Source organism: Zea mays, chromosome 2 (assembly GCF_902167145.1).
Source record: "Zea mays cultivar B73 chromosome 2, Zm-B73-REFERENCE-NAM-5.0, whole genome shotgun sequence".
Classification (NCBI taxonomy): Eukaryota; Viridiplantae; Streptophyta; class Magnoliopsida; order Poales; family Poaceae; genus Zea; species Zea mays.
This window is the reverse complement of record NC_050097.1, coordinates 146,755,162-146,780,465: the sequence shown is the minus strand read 5'-3', so window position 1 is coordinate 146,780,465 and position 25,304 is coordinate 146,755,162. Positions and strand designations below refer to the sequence as shown.

At 42.2% G+C, this 25,304-nt stretch overlaps 1 protein-coding gene across 1 annotated transcript; it reads left to right on the top strand.

Moving 5' to 3' along the window:
- The first annotated feature begins 3,976 nt into the window (after positions 1-3,976).
- LOC542051 (narrow sheath 1) lies at positions 3,977-5,313 on the top strand. Its single transcript, NM_001111690.2, has 2 exons — positions 3,977-4,580; positions 4,694-5,313. Exons 1-2 carry the CDS (start codon positions 4,176-4,178, stop codon positions 5,075-5,077), a joined length of 789 nt encoding a protein of 262 aa, NP_001105160.1. The 5' UTR covers positions 3,977-4,175; the 3' UTR covers positions 5,078-5,313.
- Positions 5,314-25,304: the final 19,991 nt, after the last annotated feature.

Sequence of the window (25,304 nt, the reverse complement as noted above, 5' to 3'; positions counted from 1 at the left end):
AACATAATTAAACTAACCAATTATTTAATAACAATAGTTCAGTTAACATTAACTGCTCTGACGTTGATTTATAAACGCTCAATTCGAAATTATAAATTACATTTAAATAAAACGTCGTTCTATTAACCGCCGGTCAAACAAACGTTTAAATAAATTAAATAAAATGTGCAACAGTGAGGAAAAATACTTCTAACATGTAGATGATTTTAATACGAATCTAACGCAACTTGAACAGATTGAATCGGGTTTAAAACACAAAAGTTATCACTGTTTTAAACTAGACTGTAATTCACGTGTACTAAATTATGAAACCGCCATCTTCTTCCTCATGTCTTCTTCTTCCTCTCATCCATGGAAGAGAGAGGAGAGGGGGAAGGAGAGGGGGATGCGTAGGGGAGGTCCGAGCCGGCCGCCGCGGGCACGAGCGCGTGTGGCGCGCGCGCAGGGGAGCTGCGGTCACGGGACGGGCGCAAGCGTGGCCGAACCGACCAGGCCGACTGCCTCCAGGGAGGGGAGGGGGCCGCGCCGGGGAGGGGAAATGGAGGGGGGAGGGGGCGCCGCCGCAGGGAAGGTGAGGGGGAGTGAGGGAGGCCCTGCACGGACGAGAAAACGAAGAACACGAAGGAACCCTAGGTACAACAATGGAGTTTTCTCACCGGGAAAGAAGACCCTCGTCAGAGCCGAGGATAAAATCGTCGATTGACGGAGATTCGGAGGTCCGATCGACGATCCGGACACAATGCGACAAAGCCCTCGACAAGATGAACGCAGCGGTACCCTTGGATTCCGCAGACAATGCACAGATTGGAAGTAATTGCTCGTCGAAGTTGTCGCCGGAGTTTGAACCACTCCGAACTTCGGCGAGCAATTCCGGGAGCTAGGGATTGAATCTAGAGAAATCGTTTCATGCTCTGGAACGGGCTCGGCGAGGAGAAACGAGACATATATATATATATATAGTTGGGGTTCGAATGAGATGGAAATTCAGGTCAAATTCGGATTTTACCATTTTTAAAATTCAGACAAGCCTAGAAATCCATATTTTGTGCTCAAAGTATTATAGATGCTTCCAAAAATTCCAGAAAAAATCTTATAAATGTTTTGGCATCTAATAATCTCAAAAAAACATACTTCGAGTTTCTAAAAACATTTTAAGTACCTCAAATAAATAGATTTTGTTTTCCAGAAAATAGAAAAATTTACCAAAAAATATGAAAATCTATCGACAACTTCTATAGGATACACTAACATGTTTCAAACATGTTTTGCACTTAGAAACACCATGCAACGGCATGAATGCAACAACCAAAGCGCCTCTAGTGCTTATTCCACTAGGTTTACGCCAATATAAAACAAAATAATTCTCCATTTTTAGGAAAAAGATAAGGAAAGCAAAGAAAAGAGAGAGTAACACCTAATTTTATGCCCCCAAATTCAGGGTGTTACACTTGCGACCCAATCGAACGGGCCTAGGCCCTAAGTCGGGGTAGATCACTTGTTATTTATAGTTATGGATGGCCAATAGCTAGGGTCCCGTCTAGACCCAGCAGGAGTGGGTACCCCATATTCAGGGTACCGATAATTACTTTGTCAAGTGTCCAAAGGGGACACTAAGCAAACTGTACCTTTGCCTAGTGTCATCTCCACACACTAGGCAAAAGAGCACACGACGAAAAACACTATGCAAAGAGCTTGTTTGTCGAGTGTTTTTTATACTAGGCAAGGAGCTTGTTAGCTGAGTGTTTTTTCGACACTAGGTAAAGACAATTTTCAAATCACATTTTAAAGAAGTAAATTAGTTTAAGTAAAAAGGTGTTCAACTAAATAGTTGTATAACTCATCAAGGTTCACAATTTTTGTTTTGGTCATTTCTTCATGTGACAAAATAAATATAAATTTGATTATAAAACTTATAGACTTCCTTATAATTTATGAAACTATAAGAGAGATGTATAAGATATGTGAACAATGTTAGAACCACCATATTGGATGAACAAATGGCCAAACAACCAAAATAAGCTTTGCAGATCTTTAGAAGTTATAGAACTTTTTAGTTGACAACATTTTGATTTAAAGTCATCTTGTCAACAAAAACTATGTGTGAATTCAAAAAACTTAAAATTGGAATTTTTTAAACGACAACGGATGGGAAAACTACCAAAATGAAAGTTGTAAGTCTCAAAAATTTATGAAACTTTGTACTTGACAACTTTTTTATTTGAAATCATCTTGTCATAGAAAACTACGTTTGAAGTTTTTAAATTTGAAATTCATATTTTTGTGAATGACATCGGATGAAGAACTACCAAAATGAAAGTTGTAGATCACAAAAAGTTATGCAACTTTATAGTTGACAACTTTTTCATTGAATTCACTTAGAACCTCAAACAATCAATTTACACTCGGTTTGTTATAATATGCGGGGAAGGAAAGTATAATATAGACGTAAGTGAGATATAGGTGTAGTGGCAGAGGAGGTTTAGACGCAAGAGAGAGGTTACGAGTTTGAATCCCACTGACCACGAAGCGTGTGAAAAATGCCAAGACTTGTGACTTGGACCGATGCTACTAGTTGTTTCTTCCCAAAATAAAAAAATTATTGTTTTTTATTTTTATTTTGCCGAGTGCAACACTAAACAAAGTCGCTATCACCATGGAACCCGGCGTCAAGACGACTTTTCTTCTTTGTCGAGTGCCCAACAAAATAGCACTCGGCAAAGAGACTTTTGCTGATAATGTTTTACTAAGTACTCTGCCGAGTGCAACACTAGATAAAGCCTTTGCCGAGTGCAAAAGGGCTTTTGCTGAGTGTCCGGAGCACTACGCAAAGAAGGCGAGTCCGGTAGTGGTTGATGCTAATCCATGTGATCGAGTTAAGCCATTGTGAAGCTTAACGGGGTTCCATGCACATCTCCAAATGGAGCTAGTGGGAAAACAAAAGTGTATAATACTTACAAATAAGATGTGTGCTGGTATCTGTAAACCCCACTTACTTGTATTTGGTTTTTGGAAGATATAATCACCAGCAAATCATACATGATTATATATAAACATAACAGCTTTTTTCCAAATTCGAATCGTCGTTTGTGTTGTACGTCTACAAAATATACTACAGACACCTATATCTTGGAATGTGTGCAATGCTTTATAAATTAATCATAACAGTAAGAGAAGCAGGGAGTAACGTAGGGTGAACTTATCAAAGGCTCGACAAACTATTACAAACTAGGAGAAATTAGGCACTTTCTATACGTACTATGAAGAAATAATAGGCACTAAACTGCACATTAAATTGGATTTGACTGAACCTCGGCGGTTTCTAGGGGCCTACATCCACGTACACTCTCTCAACCAACACGTCTAGGATGTTTGTAAATAGGTAGATAGCCCCATCTAAATTTAGTGGGACGGAATATGTATGATCGCATGCAATTTAAATGAACTCTTCTCTACAGGCATGTATATATTTCTCCCAAAGACGGCAAAAGTTAGCAACCCCATATATATGTAACGACATGCATTTTTTTTCTCTCCTCGCAAATATGTATTAACCTGTTAAAAAATGTATTAACACTTTTTTCACAGCTAGTAGCTAGCCACGCTTTTACTTGTGGCAGAGCTTGTGCGCGACCACCGCCAATTTATTTCCCATGGACAGTAGCAAGCACTGTGGTGCCGTTGGTCAAAAAGGATCACTGCGAAGCTCTCTGGCTGTTTTGATGTGCACCAATTTGTCTCACGCACACGCTGCCTAGCTCGCTAGCCTTCTTTTCTCTGTCAGCCCGGCCGCCTTCATTCATCTCTCGTTCATTACTGCATGCATATATGCGTTGTTGCTTTCACATACGATCGACCATTGGATCGGCATCGGCATGGCTGGTGGCCATGCTCTCGTGCCCTAGCTAACCCTAGCAGCTAGCTAGCTAGCTCTATATAACTGGAGGATCTACCAGGCCAGCTTCGTCCATGCCAGTGCCATCCTCATCCTATAGCGAACCGCAAAGGCATAGTCACATAGACTAGGAACGCACGGCATTCTGCAGATCGATTTGAGTTGTGTGTGTGTGCGCGTGCGTGTGTGGGAGGTTGCACTTACCACACACACACATAACCAAGCTACCTAGGGTAGGCGTTGAATCCGAGCGCTAGCAGTAGCAATAGCATCGTCGTCCTCCATGCCGCAGACACCTTCGACTCGCTGGTGCCCGACGCCGGAGCAGCTGATGATCCTGGAGGAGATGTACCGGAGCGGCGTGAGGACGCCCAACGCGGCGGAGATCCAGCAGATCACGGCGCACCTGGCCTACTACGGCCGCATCGAGGGCAAGAACGTCTTCTACTGGTTCCAGAACCACAAGGCCCGCGAGCGCCAGCGGCTCCGCCGTCGCCTCTGCGCCCGGCACCAGCAGCAGTACGCGCAGCAGCAGGCCACCGCGGCGGCCCCGGCTTCGAGCCCTAACAGCAGCGCCACCGTTCCGTCCCTCGCAGCAGGTGGCAGCAGCGCCGGTGTGCATCCGGCGGTGATGCAGCTGCACCATCACCAGCACCCGTACGCAACCAACTTCATGCCACACCAGCTGGTAGGCATGATTGCATGACTTGTAGTTAATTTTACATTTGCTTGCTAGCGCATGCCTGATAATAATGTATCTATATTATGTACATGCGTGTTCATCACTTGATTGTATACTAGGGCTACATGGGACAGCAGGTGGCGACTGTTCCGCCAGTGCTGAACCCAGCTGCTGCCGGCATGGTGGACCTTGCAGCTGCAAGAGCAGGAGGAGGAAATAAGGCTACTGCTGCAGGTAGTGGTGCCTATGGAGGTGGAGCTGGGTTATACAACAGCTGCAGCAGCAATCAGCTGGAGGAGTGGGAGGCCACAGATGCAATGGAGCACTGCGACGCCAGCTGCGGTGCGGCATCGGGCAGCTCTGACGAGGGTGGCGCGCTCCAGCTGCCGCCATGCTGCCGCCGTCCTCTAAAGACCTTGGACCTCTTCCCCACTAAGAGCACTGGACTCAAGGACGAGTGCAGCAGCTCCAAGTCCTCCTCTTGCTCCACATCCACCAACTAATTAATCGTTATTACCAAATCGCTCTAGTTTCTACATATATTGCTTCTAGTAGTTCTTCGATTTGCTGGCTAGCTAGTAGCTAGATTCGATCATCTCAAGTGTGCCATTATATTGTTGTGTTGTGTTTGTGTGTGACGCTACCTGTTTTCATTTGTTATAATAACTACGTTTAAGTTTCAGTACTCGAACTCAATCTATGTATATCTATCCTGGTGTAATGGATTTATTGTTTTATCACACTGCAATTTACACTCGATCACGGAAGGGATGACTTAGTGCTACATATAATTTGACTTCTTCCCTCTTCTATAGTGATGCTTCCATTATGGAGTTAATCAAGTCAAGTATCTATCTTGCCCTATAGTTAATTGCATTGTGAAGGCAAAGAACTTACCTCATTGTCCCAAACTCTTCATGCAACTTAATGATAAGCATCCGCAAGACAGTATTTTAAGAGTGTATGTGAATAAACCCCACGACGACAACATTTCAAAATGAAAAAAACACATGCCACTTGCATGGGATTTCTCACCATTCTTTGGAATTAAAACGCCTTGTCTTTATTATATTAAATCATCAGTTTCAACGGTCGCCCCGCGTCATTTTTTTTACAAAGAACCTCTTGTATTTTTCAAATTCAACCCGCGGTCTCAGATCATATCACTATCATATTTGTTCGCACATCAGCATTTTCGTAGTTGTCACTCTAGCAACAAAACCCGTCCATCTTGCAACAACCTCTGCCTGCTTCTTCTGTCGTTGCCCATTAAATTTGAAGTGAAACCAACTATGCAATTGGAAATAAGTACAAGGCTCTGTAAAAGCGGAAAATTGTTTTTATTGTTTGATATGATACTCTAAAGGTAAGAGTAAGTATGTATTTCATTAAGCATGTTAAGCATTAGAGGATAAACTTGTTGTATTTGGTATTTCGGAAATGATCTTGTTGGCATACTTGTGCTTTTCTATATCTTACCAGTTCAATATCTGTACATGAACAATATGTTCACTTTGACATTAAATTCATTTATTATGGTATTTTTATCTGGTATATGAACAATATGTTTAATATCTAGTATATGAACAATATGTTTACTTTGGCATTAAATTCATTTATTATGACTGTCAAGTGTCGCTTAGTCATCCAATCAATATCATCAAATATGGTTGGGTACTGTCGTAACATATGAGAATTAGACTAGTTAGGATGACGTGGGAGTTCTGATCATTCTTTTGAAAAATAAATACATATTATATATATTAGAGTGTAGAAGTTCTAATCGTTATTTTTAATCAACCATATATCTTAGGTACCAAAAGTGGCATGTCTCAATTGTTAGGAGTTAAGGATGTCATAACGATGTGTTTTGGCCTAACACCAAATTTCATGATCTTTTGAGAAAATTTGAGTATTCCTTCCAAAATTTCATGCGATCATAAATTTATTAACGTACTCTACATTATTTTTATTCAAATTTGTAGAGCTCTAGAAATAATTTTATTATTACAAAGATCATTTCGGTAATTGTTTCAAACGAAAACAAAATAATGACACTACTTAGCCTAGGTCCATTTTAGTCTATTTCTTTCCATCCTCCATTGTTATCCCTCATTTAGCACATGCACTTTCTCATCCCTTCATGGCTGAAACGAGACAGGTGAGAGGAGGTGAGGAAATTGGTACGTCTAAGTGAGCACAATGCTAAGGTATTTTATTATTTTTATTAAAATATTTATCAAATGGTCAATATGTTGTTTTAATTACTTCATGAGCTCCAAAAATATGAAAATAAAATAAAGTATACTTTAGGACATGATAAATTTGAAAAACAACATGTGTAATGATTATTAGGAAAATAAAAAATTCACCATTCAACATGGCTTTATTTAATCCATTTGCACATCAATGTAAATTCTAAAAATACTTTAGTAATTTTTTTATGTTGCAAAAACACACATGTAATATATATAGTTTATATATCTAAAGCATTGGGATTTCAATAACTAGAACAAGCTCTGGCCAATGGTGCCATCCGTTTCAGCCGCCCCAGGTCCGGACATCTATAAAATAAGCCCTCGAGCACTAGGGTTCAGTTTCTGATGCCCCATCCCGATGCACAAGCTACTGCATCCACCCAGGCGCGTGCAACAGTGACGGTTGCTCGAGAGTGCGCAGTGGCGCTGGACCGCCAGGGTAGTGGTTGCGGTGGCGGCGATTCCTCGATCAGGAGTCACCATGGCGGCTCCCGGATTCGAAGGTGCGGTGGCGGCAGTGGCTCCCTAATCCGTAGAGCGAGCAATGGAGAGTCCCGGGGCGGGCGAGCGGTGGCGACCCTAGGGCCCCGAGGAGGGCAAGACGAGGCGGCACTCTAGAGGCGAGCTAGCGGTGACAGCGCTCCCGAGGTGGGCGAGCGACGGCGACGACACACCCTAACCACTACCAGACACATCTTCTTTGTCGAGTGTTTCAGACACTCGGCAAAGCCTAGAAAACACTCGGCGAACTCTTTGCTGAGTGTGACTCTCGACAAAGAAGTCATATGTGAACTATACATTGGCAACAGCTTCTTTGCTAAGTACTTTTTGTCGCTCACTCGGCAAAGAAAAGTCGCCGCCACGGCACCAAGTGACGGCAACGGAGCCTTTGCCAAGTGTTCTCCCTGACACTCGATAAAGGTTCCCTCTTTTATCGAGTGCCTACTAGACTAGCGCTCGGCAAAGAAGGCTCCCATGGGCCCCTTTGCCAGTCCCTTTGTCGAGTGCTTCAAGAGGCACTCGACAAAGGCTCCCTCTTTGTCGAGAGCCTGCTGGACTAGCTCTCGACAAAAGGGAGCACCAGTGGGCCCCTTTTCTAGTCTCTTTGCTGAGTGCATTAGAAGGCACTCGATAAAGGTTTCTCCTTTGCCGAGTGCCACAACCACAGCACTCAGCAAAGAAGCTTTATCGGTTCCAAGGTGTAGCTTCTTTGCCGAGTGCTATGGTCATAGCATTCGGCAAATAGGCTCTTTGCTGAGTGTAACACTCGACAAAGTGAATAGAAAACCCTTTTTTATTTGGTTTTGCTATTCCATCCAAACAAACAAAACATATATCTCATATACATCACATAGTTCATAGAATTTCTTCACAAAGATCACAAAGTCACAAGTAGCACAATATAGTTCACAACACTAACAAGTACTCATAGAAATGAGTCCACAAACATCAAATATATGCCATAAAAATGTCTCACAACTAAGTTCAGAAGAACATCAGTGATGTCGGCGGCTAGACTGGTTCTGCGAAGGGATGGGCGAAGCGTGAGGGTTGTTCGTTGCCGTTGATTGTCCCTGCATAGAAATGAGATTACATGTGTGAGACCAGATGAGTATATATCATGCAAGACTAAAATTTTGATACTCACAAGAGTATGGAACTGAGCAGGGTCAGCTGGAGGGAACAACAAAGGTGGTGGAGCAAAACCATGTGTGACGTCAAGGCTCTACATGTACTAGAACATCTTTGCCATCCTCTACTGATCTGCCAAACAAGCCACCCGCTCTGCCTCCCTCTCTACCCTCATCCTCGTCTCCATCTCCATCTGTTCCCTCCTCTCTTCTTCTAGCTAGACCTATAATATTTCACCCCAATGTTATAATAATGCAAAAAGAAGGTATATAACTCAATGAATGACAAGGCACAGAAGCACTAACCTGGAGTTCTTGGATGCGATGTTGTGAGATGTCCAGCCGAGGTCATATGGTTGGGCTCGCGCTCATGCTCCTTGCTCGCACCTGAAATAGAGTTAGAGTGGAGGATGAGTTGATTGCCCCGTCAGCAATCCAGTATCGCCCATGCCTCTTGCCTCCTCTGACCCTCATGAGGACATCTCTGTCAATGTCCCTGGTCCTTGGATCGTAATCTGGCCCATGGGCCTCATGTGCCATGGTATTGTATTCACTAAGACGGTTGTAGACAATGGGTTTGCTATATGCCTCGGGTGCATCCTCTATGTTGTCGGTGACGTCGGACGTCGCCTTGCCCTTGTGTGCCATAGCATACGCCGAGAAGATGGAGCAAGGCTAGGCACCATGTGACGTTGACTACGAGAAATCCAATGGGATGGTTAGAAATCATGTCTAATCGAAAGTTAGACTAAATTAAAGAGAATGTCTACCCATGATTTTGTGTATTTGCCGAGGCTGTGACTGCCATGGTGGTGGGAGGGATCATGCATCATCAAACGCCGTTCCCGGTTAGCGTTGTGAGCCTTGTCCCACTCGACCGAGCACCACCTTTGCACCATCTGCTCCCAGGACTCAGGATGCGTGGCACACCAATAAGGAATCATATACCAAAAAAACAAGTACACAACATATAAGAAGATAAAATTAAGCATATTTAATATCAATATTAATGTTCTGTATTTACCTGTAAGTAATGGTCTGGAGTCAACTACATGGTCCGAGTGTCCTTCTTGCTCACCTTCTCCCCAAGGATGGATCCATAGTAAGTGACGATGGCCTAGATGCGTGCCTCATAGTGCATTTCCACGATGAGCTTATTACAGCTCGTGGTAGCCACCACATCCGCCCTGGCCTCGTTTCCAGCCTCGCATCTAAAGAAATCCTACATACAAAGATGATGTATCCATACATTACTTCAAGAATGTGCAATGAATGCGACATATTAAATAATATAGTGTTAGGATGCCTTGTTGTTGAATTGTCTGTCGTCCCGATCCACTGCATTGGGGGCGACAGCCTAGTGGTTGAAGGAATAGGCTGGGCCCATCACTCCGACTTACTCAACAAGTCCAGGGAAGTGTTCCCTGCACAGAAGGCCGAGGATGCCATTGGGATTGCGGTCGTGACCCCTGCATTCTCCAAAACCTTCCAAGACTTGTCCAAGTAATTAAGAAAACGTATTAGTTTCTATTTTAAATTTGAACATATAATATGAAGAAGCAACAACAACATTTAAAGTTTCATACCTTTCCCCATCGGGTCAAATAAGCGGGTGCCTATCATGAAGTACCGGATGCTGAGGGAGACTCGTGGGACCTTGCCAGTAGACGTTCGTCGAACCTGATGCGGTAGACCGAGAGGCGTCTTGTTGAGCGTCGTCGTCGTCGTCCTGCTATGCCACATCGACAGCGGCCTGCAGCTCCACCTGCTGCTGTATGGCGTCGTCCTACTACGCCTAATCCTTCGTCCTATGGGTGCTCCTCCTCCCCCTCCCCTCCCCCTCTTCGTCCTTGTCCCACCGCCCACCATCTTTGTCCAACCACCTACAATTAAGAGTAAGCAAATAAGCATAGATAAAAATATGTATTTAGAAACAGATGCAAAATAAATAAAATATAGCATTACATCAATTAAAAATAATCTTCATATCTGTCAGGATTAGTCGGATCATAAGCCTCATCATCACTATCAACCATTTCGTAGTCAACATCATATGAAGGTGCAAGTTTGTAATTGTCATTGCCTTCAAGCATTTCTAAGTCATTATCATTTTGCACCTCATCATCCTCATCATCAACAACCATTTCAATATCTACTTCCATTCTAATTAGCTTCGGTTAAGTCTATCTCAAATTGCCCTTCTAGCCTCAATATCAACCTTGAAAAGAACTCTCCATCATATGTCCGGGTCTAAGTTATAATCTTTATCTTTTGGAACATGTAATTTACTGTGCGGTGATACCTTATACACAACATCCCAACCCTTAAGATGTTCCTTAGTTTGGCACGCATATGGGAGATAATACACTTGTGTGTCCTGTTGGGCCACGATATAGACATCATCTCCTGGTAAGGTGGAATCTCGTTGAATTTCGACTAGCCCATGATTAAAATGTGTTTGTCTCATCACTTCAAGGTCAAACCAATGACATTTCAATATCACTGGAGTAAGAGGATTGGAACCATGAAAATTGAGTTCATATATTTCTTTAATTCTTCCATAATACTCGACCTCGTCAAGCCCGGGCGTAAAGACTCTAGAACATGTAGTTTTTCAGTTGGGCCTAGTTTGGTCGTAGCTTGCTGTGTGAAACGGTGTCCATTGACGTCATACCCAGAAAATTTCCTGATTCTATAGGCAAAGCCATTAGCTACTTATTTCAACTCGACACTCATAGACGAGTCTCTTTGGCCCTGCAAGTTCAAACATGCTAGATTGTTATATTATTCGCACGTAAGAGCAACTTCAAATGACAAACTAAATACGGTACCTTTTGTTTGAACCAGGAAATGAAATTGGGCAATCCATCTATGTACAGTATCATATTCCTGTGGAGTTAGGTCCCTTGATCGATGCTAGAATTCATGAAGAAATTGCTCTATGTATGATGTCACCTCTTCAAGGTTGGTCAATACATATAGCATGATATGGTTCCACTCTTTATGTGTTAGGGTCTTGGTGGATAGCACCAATGTCCCTGCACGGGCACCCCATTCGTGCCTCATACGGGTGATGAAGAATCAAATGCTGCATCGGATTGAAGAAGCTGGGTGGAAAGATCTTCTCTAACTTACACAGTAACATGAGTGTCATTCTTTCCAAGTCTGCAATCACGCTCTGAGATAACTCTTTTGCACAAAGCTGGTGGAAGAAATAGCTCAACTCTGCAAGCGCTAGCCAAACATTCTCAGGGACATAGCCTCGAACCATCACCAGAAGAATTCATTCAATCCATATGTGGAAGTCATGACTCTTCATCCCTAGGACTTGTAGAGTAGATAAGTTCACCCCTACTTAGGTTAGAGGCATACCCATCAGGGAACATTAACATCTTGATCCATTGCAGTACTTCATTCCTCTGGGCCCTGCTCGGGATGAAATCGGCCTTAGGCCTTCTACATGTCTTTCCACTAGTACGTGGCTTCATCTCTTGGTTTGGTCTATCACATAACGCTGCCAGATCCACTCTTGCCTCTATGTTATCCTTTGACTTATCAAGAATGTTCATAATTGTTGCCCAAAGTGTCTCGACGACATTCTTTTCAGTGTGCATCACATCTATGTTGTGTGGAAAGAAAAGGTCATCATAATAAGGGAGCCAAGTCAAGCCCGACTTATGGGTCCACATATGTTGCTAACCATATCCCACAAAACCACCTTCTAGATTGACCACGAGACCATCTATCTGTCGACGAACTTCGACACCAGTCATCGTTATAGGTGGGTGGCCTGTCACTACAACATCTTTCATAAACTTCTTGATGTCTAGTCAGAATGCATGGTTAGCAGGGAGAAATTGTCGTTGTTTATCGAACGACAAATATTTGCCACCCTTCTTTAACCAAATGAACCCAAGGACTACCTTGCCAACTGGGCATGGGAACTTACCATGAACACACCACGCGTAGAATAGCCCATACGCCGGTAAGTCATGCATGGAGTACTTGTACCAAACATGAATTTCGAAATTTTTCTTCGTAGCTCGGTAGTATGTCCATACCCCTTCCTCCCAAGAACAGACTAATTCATCAATTAAAGGCTCCATGTACACACCCATTTTATTTTTCGGGTGTCTAGGAATTATCAACAACACGAATATGTTCTATCTTTGAAAGCATATTATTGGGGGTGATGGGGATAACGAACACGGGCCAACATGTGTATGGGGGCAGTGGTCATTCTATAGGGATTGAACCCATCTATGGCCAGCGCAACACATACATTACGAGCATCTTTAGCTTTCTCATGGTGAATGGCATCAAAGTGAGCCCATGCTTCACCATTAGATGTGTGTACCATTTTGTCAAGATTGTATCGTTTGCCATTTTCTGCCATGTCATTTGTTTTGCGGATTCCTCGGTCATGTATAGACAATGGATCCTCGGTATGAATGGAAGGTATCGTAGGATTATCATGGGGCTGTCGAGCTGCCTCTTTTGTCCATCATCAGAGTCTACCTCCATGAACCAAGACGATTTACACTTCAAACAGTACTTTGCCTCCACATATTCTTTCCTAAATAGGATGCAACCCTTCAGCAAGCATGTATCTTCTCATACGTCATCTTGAGTGCATGAAGGAGTTTTTGTGCCTCGTACATGCTCTTTGGCAAAACGTGATCATCTGGAAGCAGGCTGCTAATAACTATCAACAATCTATCAAATGTGTCTCAACTCAAACTGTATTGCGACTTGAACGCCATTATATGTCCAGTGGCATCTAGTTGAGAAACCTTTGTATTGTTGTGAAGGGGTTTTGGTGCCGCGTAAAACATGTCATATAATGCCTTTGCGATCGCCTCTGGATCGTCCTCCGTACGTCCTTCGATGAACTATGCCTTGTGATAGTAGTTCTACATGTCCGCTACCCTAGCATTAGCATCATAATCCTTGAAAGCATCAGCCTTTGTAATCCATTCAGGGGTGACATCATTCCTTCCTATGCGGCCCGCGTACATCCACTCGCGGTCACCCATCCTCTAACATACATAACCGAGTATACTATAATATAAACATGTAATGCATGTACACTACGTTCCTACCTTCTAATAGGTGAGGATAGGTCCTAATCCCACCCATGGTTATGTAGACGAGGTTAGTTTCCATGCTCTACTCCAATCCTAATCCCACTCCACTGTTCTCCAGATACACATTTGTCACACTCGGGTTTTAGGGGTCCAAAACCCGGGCGCGAACTTCACCATGTGTGCTGGGATCAAGCCTCACACATATGATGACTCATGGTACAGAAACAAATGTCACATCTTTAATATATAATGGAGTTCTGTATAAAATAGATAAATAATTACATCATACAAAGACAATGATCCAGCGACCAAAGTTGACTGGGAGACGATGTCCTAGACCACTCACGAACTCATCACAACATCCTTCATATGCCTCATCCTGCGGTACCTGTTCTTGACTTGGGGGGATGTGAGTATAACAAGGGTGAGCTTACATATGTTCATCGCTCAACAAGTTGTGGGGAATAATGTGCATGAGCTCACTTACAGTGGGGCTCATGTGAAGTGTAAGGCTTATCAAAGGAGATGGTTATAGCTGAGCATTGCTTTTAAAGTTGGTCAAAGTTTTATTAGCAGTTACTAAGTATAAGTAGATACCAACCCAATTAAATAAGAGAACACAATTGATAATAACAGCCACGATGCAATGCATATGACAGATTAAGTTTAGTTCCATAGATTACTCGTGTGAGGGTCCGAGCTGCTCATGACCGTGAGCACAGCTGATATACCAGTTTTACAATCTACAGAGGTTGCACATCTTTACCCACAAGTCGTGTATCCCGTCTAGCCAGGGTTTGCAAGGCCCTTAGACACTTCCGATGTGAATGGCTAGGGATCCACTACAAGGCCTTTACAAAGTTCCACTAGCTTCAGAAAACCCGCTACAGTTTTTGAGAAGGGCTATATAGGAATCCCTCGTCCGAAAAGTCATCGCAGCTCAGCCAAGGGCGTCCCATACCACCCTTGTAGTAGCATTTTCCGGGTGGTCGCTCCATGTTCCAATTAACATAATGATCTTATCATGAAAAATAATTAAAACAACAACATAAGTGGAGCATGATCATAATGTAACATTAATTTCCCAAAACCAGGTAGAGCAATAGCAAAACTACCCAATAGTTCTTTTGTCTGCAAGGTGTGGGATAAACAATGCTAGTGAAGCCTACTAGGTCCCATCAAATTAACCTGAGCATGTCACAATGATTAACAGGAATATTATTAGGTAAAGAGGAGTGATCAAGGGCACAAATTGCCTTAGACTCGAGATTCCCAGGTGCTTCACCAATTTGGTCTTCAAGTGACTCGTAATCTCACTGCTAAACGTAGCAATACAAACAAACATGGTATAGAAAAATTAACATCACACAAAACATGAGAACAAACTACAAAATAATGATCTGCGCATCGCGGCGAGATCCTAGGTTCGAGAACCACTAAATTCGGAGTTACGGTTATAAAGTTATGATTTTTTGAAGATTTAAGTGTTATATATAAATGAAAGTAAGTGCATAATTTTAACCATAGGTTTCATGATAAAATAAGGTTACTAGATGAAGAACAATATTAATATGAGATTAATGCAATTGGAATGTACCAAAAAGGAGTTAAAATGAATTACTTATGAATTAAATAAAGTTCTAGAATTATTTTTATACCCAAAAATTATTTTTCTGGTCAATTTTATTACTTGAAGTCGTAATTGGACTGCGGACATAAATTTACAAAAGGTGCAGGGCTACTCTAAAAAGTTCTGGACCCGGTTGTAGTATTCTTCCCACAGCTGGGAACTGCGGGTTGTTTAACTAATTCCCTAGGTTTCTTTTACAAAGTCCATCGGCCGAAGGGGTACCGGTAGAGATGAGACATACGATCTAAAGCAGATGGCCAGGATTAAATCCCACATTTTATGAACCATTACACATCGTAGGCCACATGCTCAGAGATCAGTGGTTCATATCCATCCACGTCGCCACTACATCCGCGATCGCCAGATGCGCAACCAACGGCAGTGATTTGGAATCGCTGAAGAGTTATCCTAGCTCTAATCTGAACCGTTGTCGCCGATCCAATGACCCAGATACGATGGAATGAAAAGCTATCTAGGATCTAATTGTAGACCCCGTTGAGAGATCGACGGCCACAGACCTGTCTTCCTCCCCTAAACCCTAAACACAATTTTGTTACGAAGCTAACGCAACTTGAATGGGTTAAATCGAAGTTAGAACGAGCAATCTAGGGATTAATTGAGTTTTTGGTCATTTTTATAATTAAATCAAACTCTAGGGACTTATTTGCAATTCTTCGAGACTGCTTCGTAATCTCCTTACCGCACGGGTAGACGGCGGGTTAAATACGAAAAAGAGCAGGGGCTCTTTATGAAGATTGCCGGCCGAAGAGGTATCGGCCAATCCTAGCCGTCCAATTAGAAGTTCGCGGTCCAGATTACATCTGAGCTGCTCCCAAGCGGTAAGCAACGCTAGCCGATGAATCCAATACCGACGGCATAGATCATTAAATGGGCGCGAGCTGTTGGATTCTCCCGATCACATCAGACGGCCCATATTTAATTATCCGCTACCCAACCCAAACCCCCGATCAACGATCTATGGCTCGTATTCGACAGACAAAAGGGTATAACCCAATCTAATCTTGATCGTCCATTGTGAGAACCTCGGCTATGAACCTTTCTTCCTTATAGCGGCCAGACATGGCGGCGTTTAACGCCTTGTGGTGGCGAGCACACCGGTGCTAGGCCCGTCGGTGATTTAGAGCCCTAGTCCGGCAAATGCTGCATGAAATAGGGTAGAGACGGAAGCTAACAGATTAGGGGGGTGGTTTACCGCAAGAATATGATTCCTGTACTTTGGCGAGCTCGCCATGAACTCCAATCGCCCAAACCACTTGGTGAAGTTACGGACTCGTGCAGCGAGCACAGATGACTGCCACAGTCCACGCTCCAAGGCTCCGACGCTAGCGCAACATGATCCCGACCACGGCGGCTGCACATCTCTCTCGTTCTCCCCCAACGATCTCTTTAGTGATGTCTCTCTAATGCTTCCGTATCGATGGAGGGGATAGTGAGGGCTTGATTTTATAGTCCGAGGTGGTAGGGGGGTTTCAGGGCGCAGTTTATTGAAGCGCGGGGAGGGAGACGAGTTACGGAAGATACGGAGGATCCCAATGGACCGATCTAGAAGAAGCTACTGACAAATAGGCCCCACATGGCAGTGACTTACACACAGAGGCGGTGAACGGGAGGTGTGGCTGTGCCACCCGGGCCCACATGTCGGCGCCAGGGTTCCACTGTTGGGCCGCGCGCGAGAGGTAATTAGGCCGAGGCATGGCAAATTGTTGGCCCAGGCGTAGAACAGTTCCCTTCTTCTTTTTCTTTTATCTTTTCTAACTTCTTTTCAAATTCCAATTTCAAGTATTCAAGCCAAATTCAAATATCTATTTTGAATTTCAGATTCCCAATCTCAAACATAATCCTAATGTGAATATAAATCCTACTATTTTTAATATTATTATTTATTTTCCTTCCTATGATTCAATTATGGGAGAAATAATGAATTTATTATTATTTCCTTTCTTTTTACACATTTTCTATTTTATATTTTCATTTATAATTTGAGGTCAAATTTAAGTTATGATTCCTTTATTCAAATAAAATGCATCACACAAAATAACATCAGCATGAGATGCACATTTCATTATTTATTTATTGGTTACTTGACTAATTTGATACTATTACTTGAATATGAAAAAGGAAAGGAACTAATTAATCTCCAATGGTTCCAAAAATTCCCAAAACGCTAACATAATTATATTTATTTATATCATTTTTTCTCTGATACAAATTTTGGGCTTTACAATACACCCGATGGAAAGTAGTGGCAAGATTTCGATGACAATCATCGAGACTTTGCCGACGAACAAAAAAATATTAGGTTCACACTGAGTGCTGATGAAATGAATCCATTGTTGAGAGTAGCAACAAGCACATCACATGGTCGGTGATCCTCACCATCTACATCCTTCCTCCATGGTTGATGCAGAAATGAAAGTACCTTTTGATAACCATCCTTATTTCTGGACCTACACAATCTAGGTTTGACTTGGATGTATTTTTGGAGCCCTTAATGGAGGATATGAAATATTGTAGAAACGAGTGTCCAAATGTTGGAGTACCGTAAAGATTAATTCACGCCGAGAGTAAATATTTTTGATAGGATCCATGATTACCCTGCTCTCTTCACATTATCAGGCCAGTTCAAGGGAAAGGTTGGTTAGTAGTATGCGTTGATGGAACTCTTACGTGTCCTTTTCTGCATCTAAGAAGATAGTGTATATGAGACATAGACACTTTTTATTGAAAGGACACAGGTACCACCTACGAAAGATGGATAAGTACTTCGACAATATTGATGAACTACATTCTACAGCTCCATCGGGTAACAATAAAGGTCAAAGAGTTTTTGAAATAGTCATCAAAATCAAATTTGTTTTCGGGAAGAAGACAAAAGACAGAAAAACAAGAAAGGCTGTCAAACCAATTGTGAGGGCTACATTCAAGAAGAAGTCTATTTTCTTCCAGTATTTGCCTTACTGGAAAGAGTTAGACATGTGACACATGATCGATGGTATGCACATTTAGAAGAACGTGTTTGAAAGTCTAATTGGCACCTTGCTAGACATGAAGAGCAAAACAAAAGAAGGGCTCAATTCACACCTGGATTTGGTATATGTAGGCATAAAAAGAACTTCACACTGTTCTTCAAAAAAATAAGAAGTAGCATCTCCCAGCACCAAGCTACAATCTCAATGTATGTGAGAAACATGCGATGTGTCTGTGGCTCAAGAATTTGAAAGTCACATCCATATTCTGCTCTTGCATAAAGAGTATTTTGTTAATGAAAGACCTTGTAGTCACCAACTACAACTCACATAATTGGCATATAATGCTAACTACTTTCCTACCTATTACCATTAGTGAAAGCTCTCTTGTGAGTTTTGGTGTTTGGATGACAACTCAATTAAAGGACTAACAAGTGTACTAAGTGTTGAACAGGTGCTTAAGGTGAATCTAACAGGGTTCAACACAAGTGAACAAATGTGATGGTCCAAGAACTGGATTATGGATACATAATGGACATCATAAGTAAGATGGACATTGCATAAAGTGAGACTCGGGTGCGTAGCTCGGAGACAACTGATCAAGCCAAGGACGGAGGCAAGAAGAGCTTCGAGGTACCAAGTGCATGGGAGAAGGTCAAGAAGGCTGAGGAACCCAAAGCCAAGGGTGAAGAAGAAGGCTTGCAAAGTCAAGGGTGATCGAGTTGAGAACAGCTACGACACATCAAGGATCACTACATAAGGACGTGACTTACAACCAATGAGGCAACAACTACAGTTATGTGGTGTAAGTCATAAGGCTCAAGATCAAGCTCCTAGAAGGAGAACAAGTGTCAAAACCAGAACTGGAAGCAGCCCAAAAGAGCTAAGTTCACCTTAATCTTTAGTTTGGTTTGTTCCTATGTTTGGAGATGTTCTATGTGACCTTTGCAGGATGTTGGAGCTAAGAAATGTCAATCTAGATCAAGTCAAGCTGACTTGATGATTTATGAGTCCAACATCAAAGCTCAAGCATGTCAGATGCTATAGATGTAATAATTAAGAGAAGGTATGTTTCTAGACTTAGTATTGGTTTTGTGGACTAATATACTTGTCTAAGTGTTAGAAACAGAAAGAAGAAGAAAAGGAAAGAGGTGCGAAAGGCTTGACTGTGTACAACCAAGACTCAGCTCAGTCTGGCACACCGGACTGTCCGGTGGTGCACCGGACAGTGTCCGGTGCGCCAGGTTGAACCCCGGTGAACAGGCCGCTCTCGGGAGGAGTCTGGCGACGTACGACTATAATTCACCGGACTGTTCGGTGGTGCACCGGACTGTCCGGTGAGCCAACGGTCAGCTGGGCCAACGGTCGGCCGCGCAATCTGCGTGTGATGCATGGACGAGCCAACGGTCAGATGGGGGCACCGGACTGTCCGGTGTGCACCGGACAGTGTCCGGTGCGCCAACGGCTCCAGGACTGCAACGGTCGACTGCTCCATTTATGGAAGGAGATCAGGCACCGGACAGTGTCCGGTGGTGCACCGGACTGTCCGGTGCGCCACCCGACAGAAGGCAAGATTTGCCTTCCTGGGTTGCTTCCAACGGCTCCTAGGCCCCTTGTGCCTATAAAAGGGACCCCTAGGCGCCTCAAGCAATGTACAAGTGCAGCCAACAAGTGTAGACATCACTCGAATCAATTCTCACTCTCCCTCTTGTGTGTAACTCTATAGTTTGTGTAGAAGGCACAACTATAAGCCTTTAGAGAGAGGAGAAGTGCTGCTAAGAGCTAGAGCAAGGTCTTGAGCATATCGTTACTCCACCGAGGTGCTGCCGAGAAGTTTGTAAGCAGCCACGGTGTTGTTGTAACCCAACTCAATAGTGAAAGGCTCTATCTGTCATACTGACAGATCTGAGCAAACGGAGGAAGGAGTTGAAATAGACTCCAAGCCCAGGTGTGGCTAACTCCAACGAGGACTTGGCAAGCATTTCAGGCTTGGCCGAACCTCGGGATAAATCCTTGCGTCTGTGTGCTCTGTTCTGTATTGTATCCTGACTCTCTGTCTTACTTGCCTTTATATCTGCACTTCAATACTTATCTGTGGTATAAGCTTTATTTGAAGTGCAGGACATTTTGAGACAGGATCTTCTATTCCGCTGCAACCTACTCGAAGGGTCTTCTCATTCCACTGCGTGCTAAGTCTTCGAGTAGAGTAAGATTTTAAGTTTTAAAGTGATAAGTTTTATTCGCCTATTCACCCCCCCCCCTCTAGGCGACATCCAGATCCTGTTCCTGGGTCAAAGGGAACTTTCAATTGGTATCGGAGCTAGGCCTCTCCAGTGTGGGCTTAGCCGTCCGGAGATGACGATGTCGTCACAAGAGGTAATTGTAGAACTTCTTTTAGGCGATGGTTCTAATTACAAGTCTTGGTCTGCTTCTATTTATAGTGCTTTCATGAGTGTTGATCCTGATTTGAGACAAATTTTTAGTAGAAGTATTTTTCCCTCTAATCTTAGTAAAAATCCTTCACATGATGAACTAAGATGTCTATCTCTAAATCACCATGCCTGCAACATCTTAGTTGATTCTCTTTCTAGAGGTGCTTATTTTGCCATCGTGAGTAGTGATAGTGATCTATTTGTTGATGCTCATGATTTATGGAATAGAATTAAAGAAAAATATTCTGTGGCAAACTATGATGCACCTACTCCCCATATTACTTGTAATACTAACCATTCAAAGGGAGAAGAACAAGAACGATGGCACCCAAACGATGAATCCACCTCGTCGACAGGTTTGTTCTCCACTAGTGATAAATGTTTTATTGCTAACAATAACGGTGGAGACGAAAGCCATGATGAGGAGGAATATGAGGATGATAGCAAGGATGAATCTTCATCATCACAAGGTACATTTTCCTATATTGCTTCCACTGACATTAATGACAGGGAAAATGAGACCGATGATGTGGAAGAAGAGGAGATTCGCCGTTTCTACAACCATCTCAACAAAGCGGACAAAGCTCTCTTGATTAAGTTGTTGAGAAGGAACAAGGAACAAGGCGAGACGCTTCTCAGGCTAGAGGAGTCCCTCATCAAAACCAACAACAGCCTGGAGAAGATGACCAAAGAACATGAGGAGCTAAAGTGCTCTCATGATGATTTGGTCCAACGGTATGAATCTATGTTATTTGAGCAAAGAAATAATGATGATGCTTTATCATGTGTTGCTCAACTTAAAATGGAAAACGTCATGCTTGAGAGACAAGTAGAAACAATGAATTTAGAAAAACTTGCTCTTAGTGAAAAGTATGATACGTTGTCATACTCTCATAGTAAACTAGTTGATGATCATATCATGCTCGATATTGCTCATGAGGTAGTAATTACTAGTTTAAACTCATATGAACCTCATTCTTGCACTAGTAATCAATTGGTCAAAATATTATCATGTGCTGACCTTCATCGCCCCAAGAAAGGCCAATCTTTGTTTGAGAAACAAGTTGCAGGATCAAAAAGGAAATTGCTTGGGAACAAGAAACAAAGACAGTTAAGGAGAAGATGCCTTGCTCGACTTCCGCAAGATATCTACGAAAACGTGGTGAAGAAGCTTGAGGAAGGAGAAACCGCAGCAAGGGTCAAACTCCATGAGAAGGATGTTCCCAAAGCAATAAATGAAGAAATCAACATAAACAAGGAAAAAGGTAAAAATTCAATTAATCATGTTGTTTGCACTGATCATCTCTCCATGTCATTCAAGTACAAAAAGAAAAAAAGCAAAAGGAGGTGCTTCAAGTGCAAGAAGTTAGGCCACCTCATCGCGTCTTGTCCGTACAAAGACAAGAATGAAGGGACAAGGAGTTGTTTTGGATGCAACAATAAGGACCACACGATCACTTCATGTCCGGTCATGAAGAATCAAGGATGTGCATCCTCCAAGGTGACCCTCACCAAGGAAAATGACACACAACAAGCGTCATGTCAGGTTGAGCGACGCTTCTGCTACAAGTGTGGTGAGCAGGGTCATCTATCCAAGGTATGTTATAAAGGTAAGATTCCTAAGCAAGTGAATTTGTATCAATCTTATTTGCATAGGAGACCCAAATCATACACTTGTGCTAGATCTATAACGAGATCACCTAGAACTAGCACAAAGGCAATTTGGGTACCAAAGGCACATTTAGATGATCATTATGGACCCATCCCGAGATGGGTACCAAACTGTGCTAACTAGACCATGCAGGTGCCTTGAGATGGACTGGAGACCATGGGAGAGCTTAAGATGGTTATCTAAAAACTCTATGCTTAAGCTGTTAATTGTTTTGGTGTTTATTGACCCAAGGTTAAATTATTGTGAGACACTAATCCCATGTTCATCTCAAGTGAAATAAGGTGTATAGGTCCTTAATCATTATTGGTGAATCAAACAAAAGACCTTGATGAGATTCTTCAACTTGCTCTCCATAGGATGGTACCTTTGTATCGTAAGTACTTTGTTGATAATCGATATTGCTCGGTGTGTTACCTGTCCTTGGAGTAGTTATGTCTCTTGATTGCCTGTGTTAAGTATCTTTCAATCAATGATTAGTGATTTCCAAGATCGTAACCATGTGTGCTTAATCATGATTAGGTACTCTCAATTGGTATCTTATCATTGCTTAATCATTCTTTGGGTAACTTATCATTTGAGATATCCTCCATGATTAACTCTTGTTGTGTTCGTGAATAAACCTGCATCCCGTTGTGAGTTATGGTATATGGTTTTATGATTAGCCTGTGTGAAAATATGACATATTGCTTAGTTTATATGATGACCCTATTCTGGCACTATGTGTTATGCCTCTAATGCCTCTAATGCATTCTCTCGAGCTATGAAGTGCATAAATAATAAGGAACTTTCAGCTGGTTTGTGGTAATAACTGGTGCTCTCATGGCCACACTGGTAAAAGGCAAAGGTATGGAAAATGGAACTGTGCAATTTTATTGAATATCTTGAAGTTCCATTGATTGTGATCATAGTTGTGTTCTTGCATTTCTCTGGTAGTACCGTGGCTTAGGAGACTTATGCCTTAAAATGTTTTTTCTTCTGGTGTACCTAAAGAACCTTCTTAACTATGATGTGCTTAAGACATGATCGTGTTGCTTTTCATTTGGTATATGTGATACAATGATAGTTAAGTATGAAGCATGTCTAAGTTGCGTGTAAATGTTAGACTTCCTGTTAGTATTCAATTGGCTTAGGCACTCCTGAGGCATGCATTTGATATTCAAATTGGTATCTTTGTGTGATGAAAGTGATAGAGTATGCCTTGACCAAGGTATGTTGTGATCCCCTCTAGTTCTAAGGAAGCTAGAATGTGCAAAGTGCAAGTCATTCAAATACTTGATGCACAACTTGAGGGGGAGCACACATAACTTGTGTCTTTTGAGACTAACTGTTTCTTGAGCGATCTTGTATAGTCTCTAGGTGGAAAAGAGAAGATGAGCAAGAAATGGAGCAATCAAGACTTGGGTACCTCTGTAAGTCAAGAAATTGGTATCTCAAGTCGTGAGTAAGTGCATATTTTTAGATTGCTCATGCTCTATAATATCTGGTGATAATAGATGCTGCTATGATAATAAATGATCTTGCAATTGGTATCTTTCAATTGGTAGTTGTGATAGTTTGCTTCAATTGACATCTTTTGATAATCATTAGAATAGAAGTTTCTTCTTGTGCCCAATACTATAACTTGTTCTAAGTTTGGTGTCTTAGCAACAAGAAAAGGTTAGGATAAAGAATCAGGCACAAGTGTGGAGAAGCTCTCGAAAGATTAAATACTTTCAAGATGGGAAGTGCACTACAACATGGTAAAGGTTCAAAAGGAAGTATTAATCTTTTTCCGTATATGTATCTTACTTAAATGCTGGTGGTGCATATGTTCAATAAGTAAGGGGGAGTGTTGATAGTGTTTTTCCTCCTAAAACACCCTGCTGTCCCTTGACATCATCCTATGTTCTTGCTTGAGTATGGTTTTTGGTGTTTGATGTCAAAGGGGGAGAATTTGTGTATTAAAGCTTATCTCAACCTGAGAGGAAAGCTTATCCTAAGGGGTGATGTGTTAGTTTAAGCTTTGCTAGTGTGTGAGTTTAAACTTTGCTAGTGTGTGATTCATATGCTTCTTCTTGCAGTATTATATGTGTTGCATCATATGGACTAGTGCTTGCGCTGCTATGAATTAATTGGCATCTATTGTGTTCTTTCTGAAATAGATAGTCATAAAGACAATAGTGCATGTGGTTAGATAGTCATGTGGATAATGGTGCTTTAAGATTGTTTTAGACAATAGTGCATGTGGTTAGATAGTCATGTGGATAATGGTGCATGTGGTTAATGGTGCTTTAAGATTGTTTTAAATTAGTATATTAGTTTGAATTGGTATCTTAATGGTGAATAGTGGTAGGTTGATATTCCTGTGATATATCCACTAAATTGAATGATGTTTAACTCTGATTACATGCATTTGTGTGTTATAGCATCATGGTTTGATTCTTGACACAATGCATCCTAAAAAGTGCTAAGGTGTAGAAATGTTTCGAATTGCCTAAGTATGTGCAAATTGGCGTCTGAGGCCAAAATTATGTTTTTGAAGTAAGCACATATTTAGGGGGAGCATTCTATAAACTTGGAATTCAAAATTTGTGCTTCAAATCTTATTCTCATGTAAGCTTTAATTGTGTTGCCATCAATCACCAAAAAGGGGGAGATTGAAAGCTCTCTTGTGAGTTTTGGTGTTTGGATGACAACTCAATTAAAGGACTAACAAGTGTACTAAGTGTTGAACAGGTGCTTAAGGTGAATGTAACAGGGTTCAACACAAGTGAACAAATGTGATGGTCCAAGAACTGGATTATGGATACATAATGGACATCATAAGTAAGATGGACATTGCATAAAGTGAGACTCGGGTGCGTAGCTCGGAGACAACTGATCAAGCCAAGGACGGAGGCAAGAAGAGCTTCGAGGTACCAAGTGCATGGGAGAAGGTCAAGAAGGCTGAGGAACCCAAAGCCAAGGGTGAAGAAGAAGGCTTGCAAAGTCAAGGGTGATCGAGTTGAGAACAACTACGACACATCAAGGATCACTACATAAGGACGTGACTTA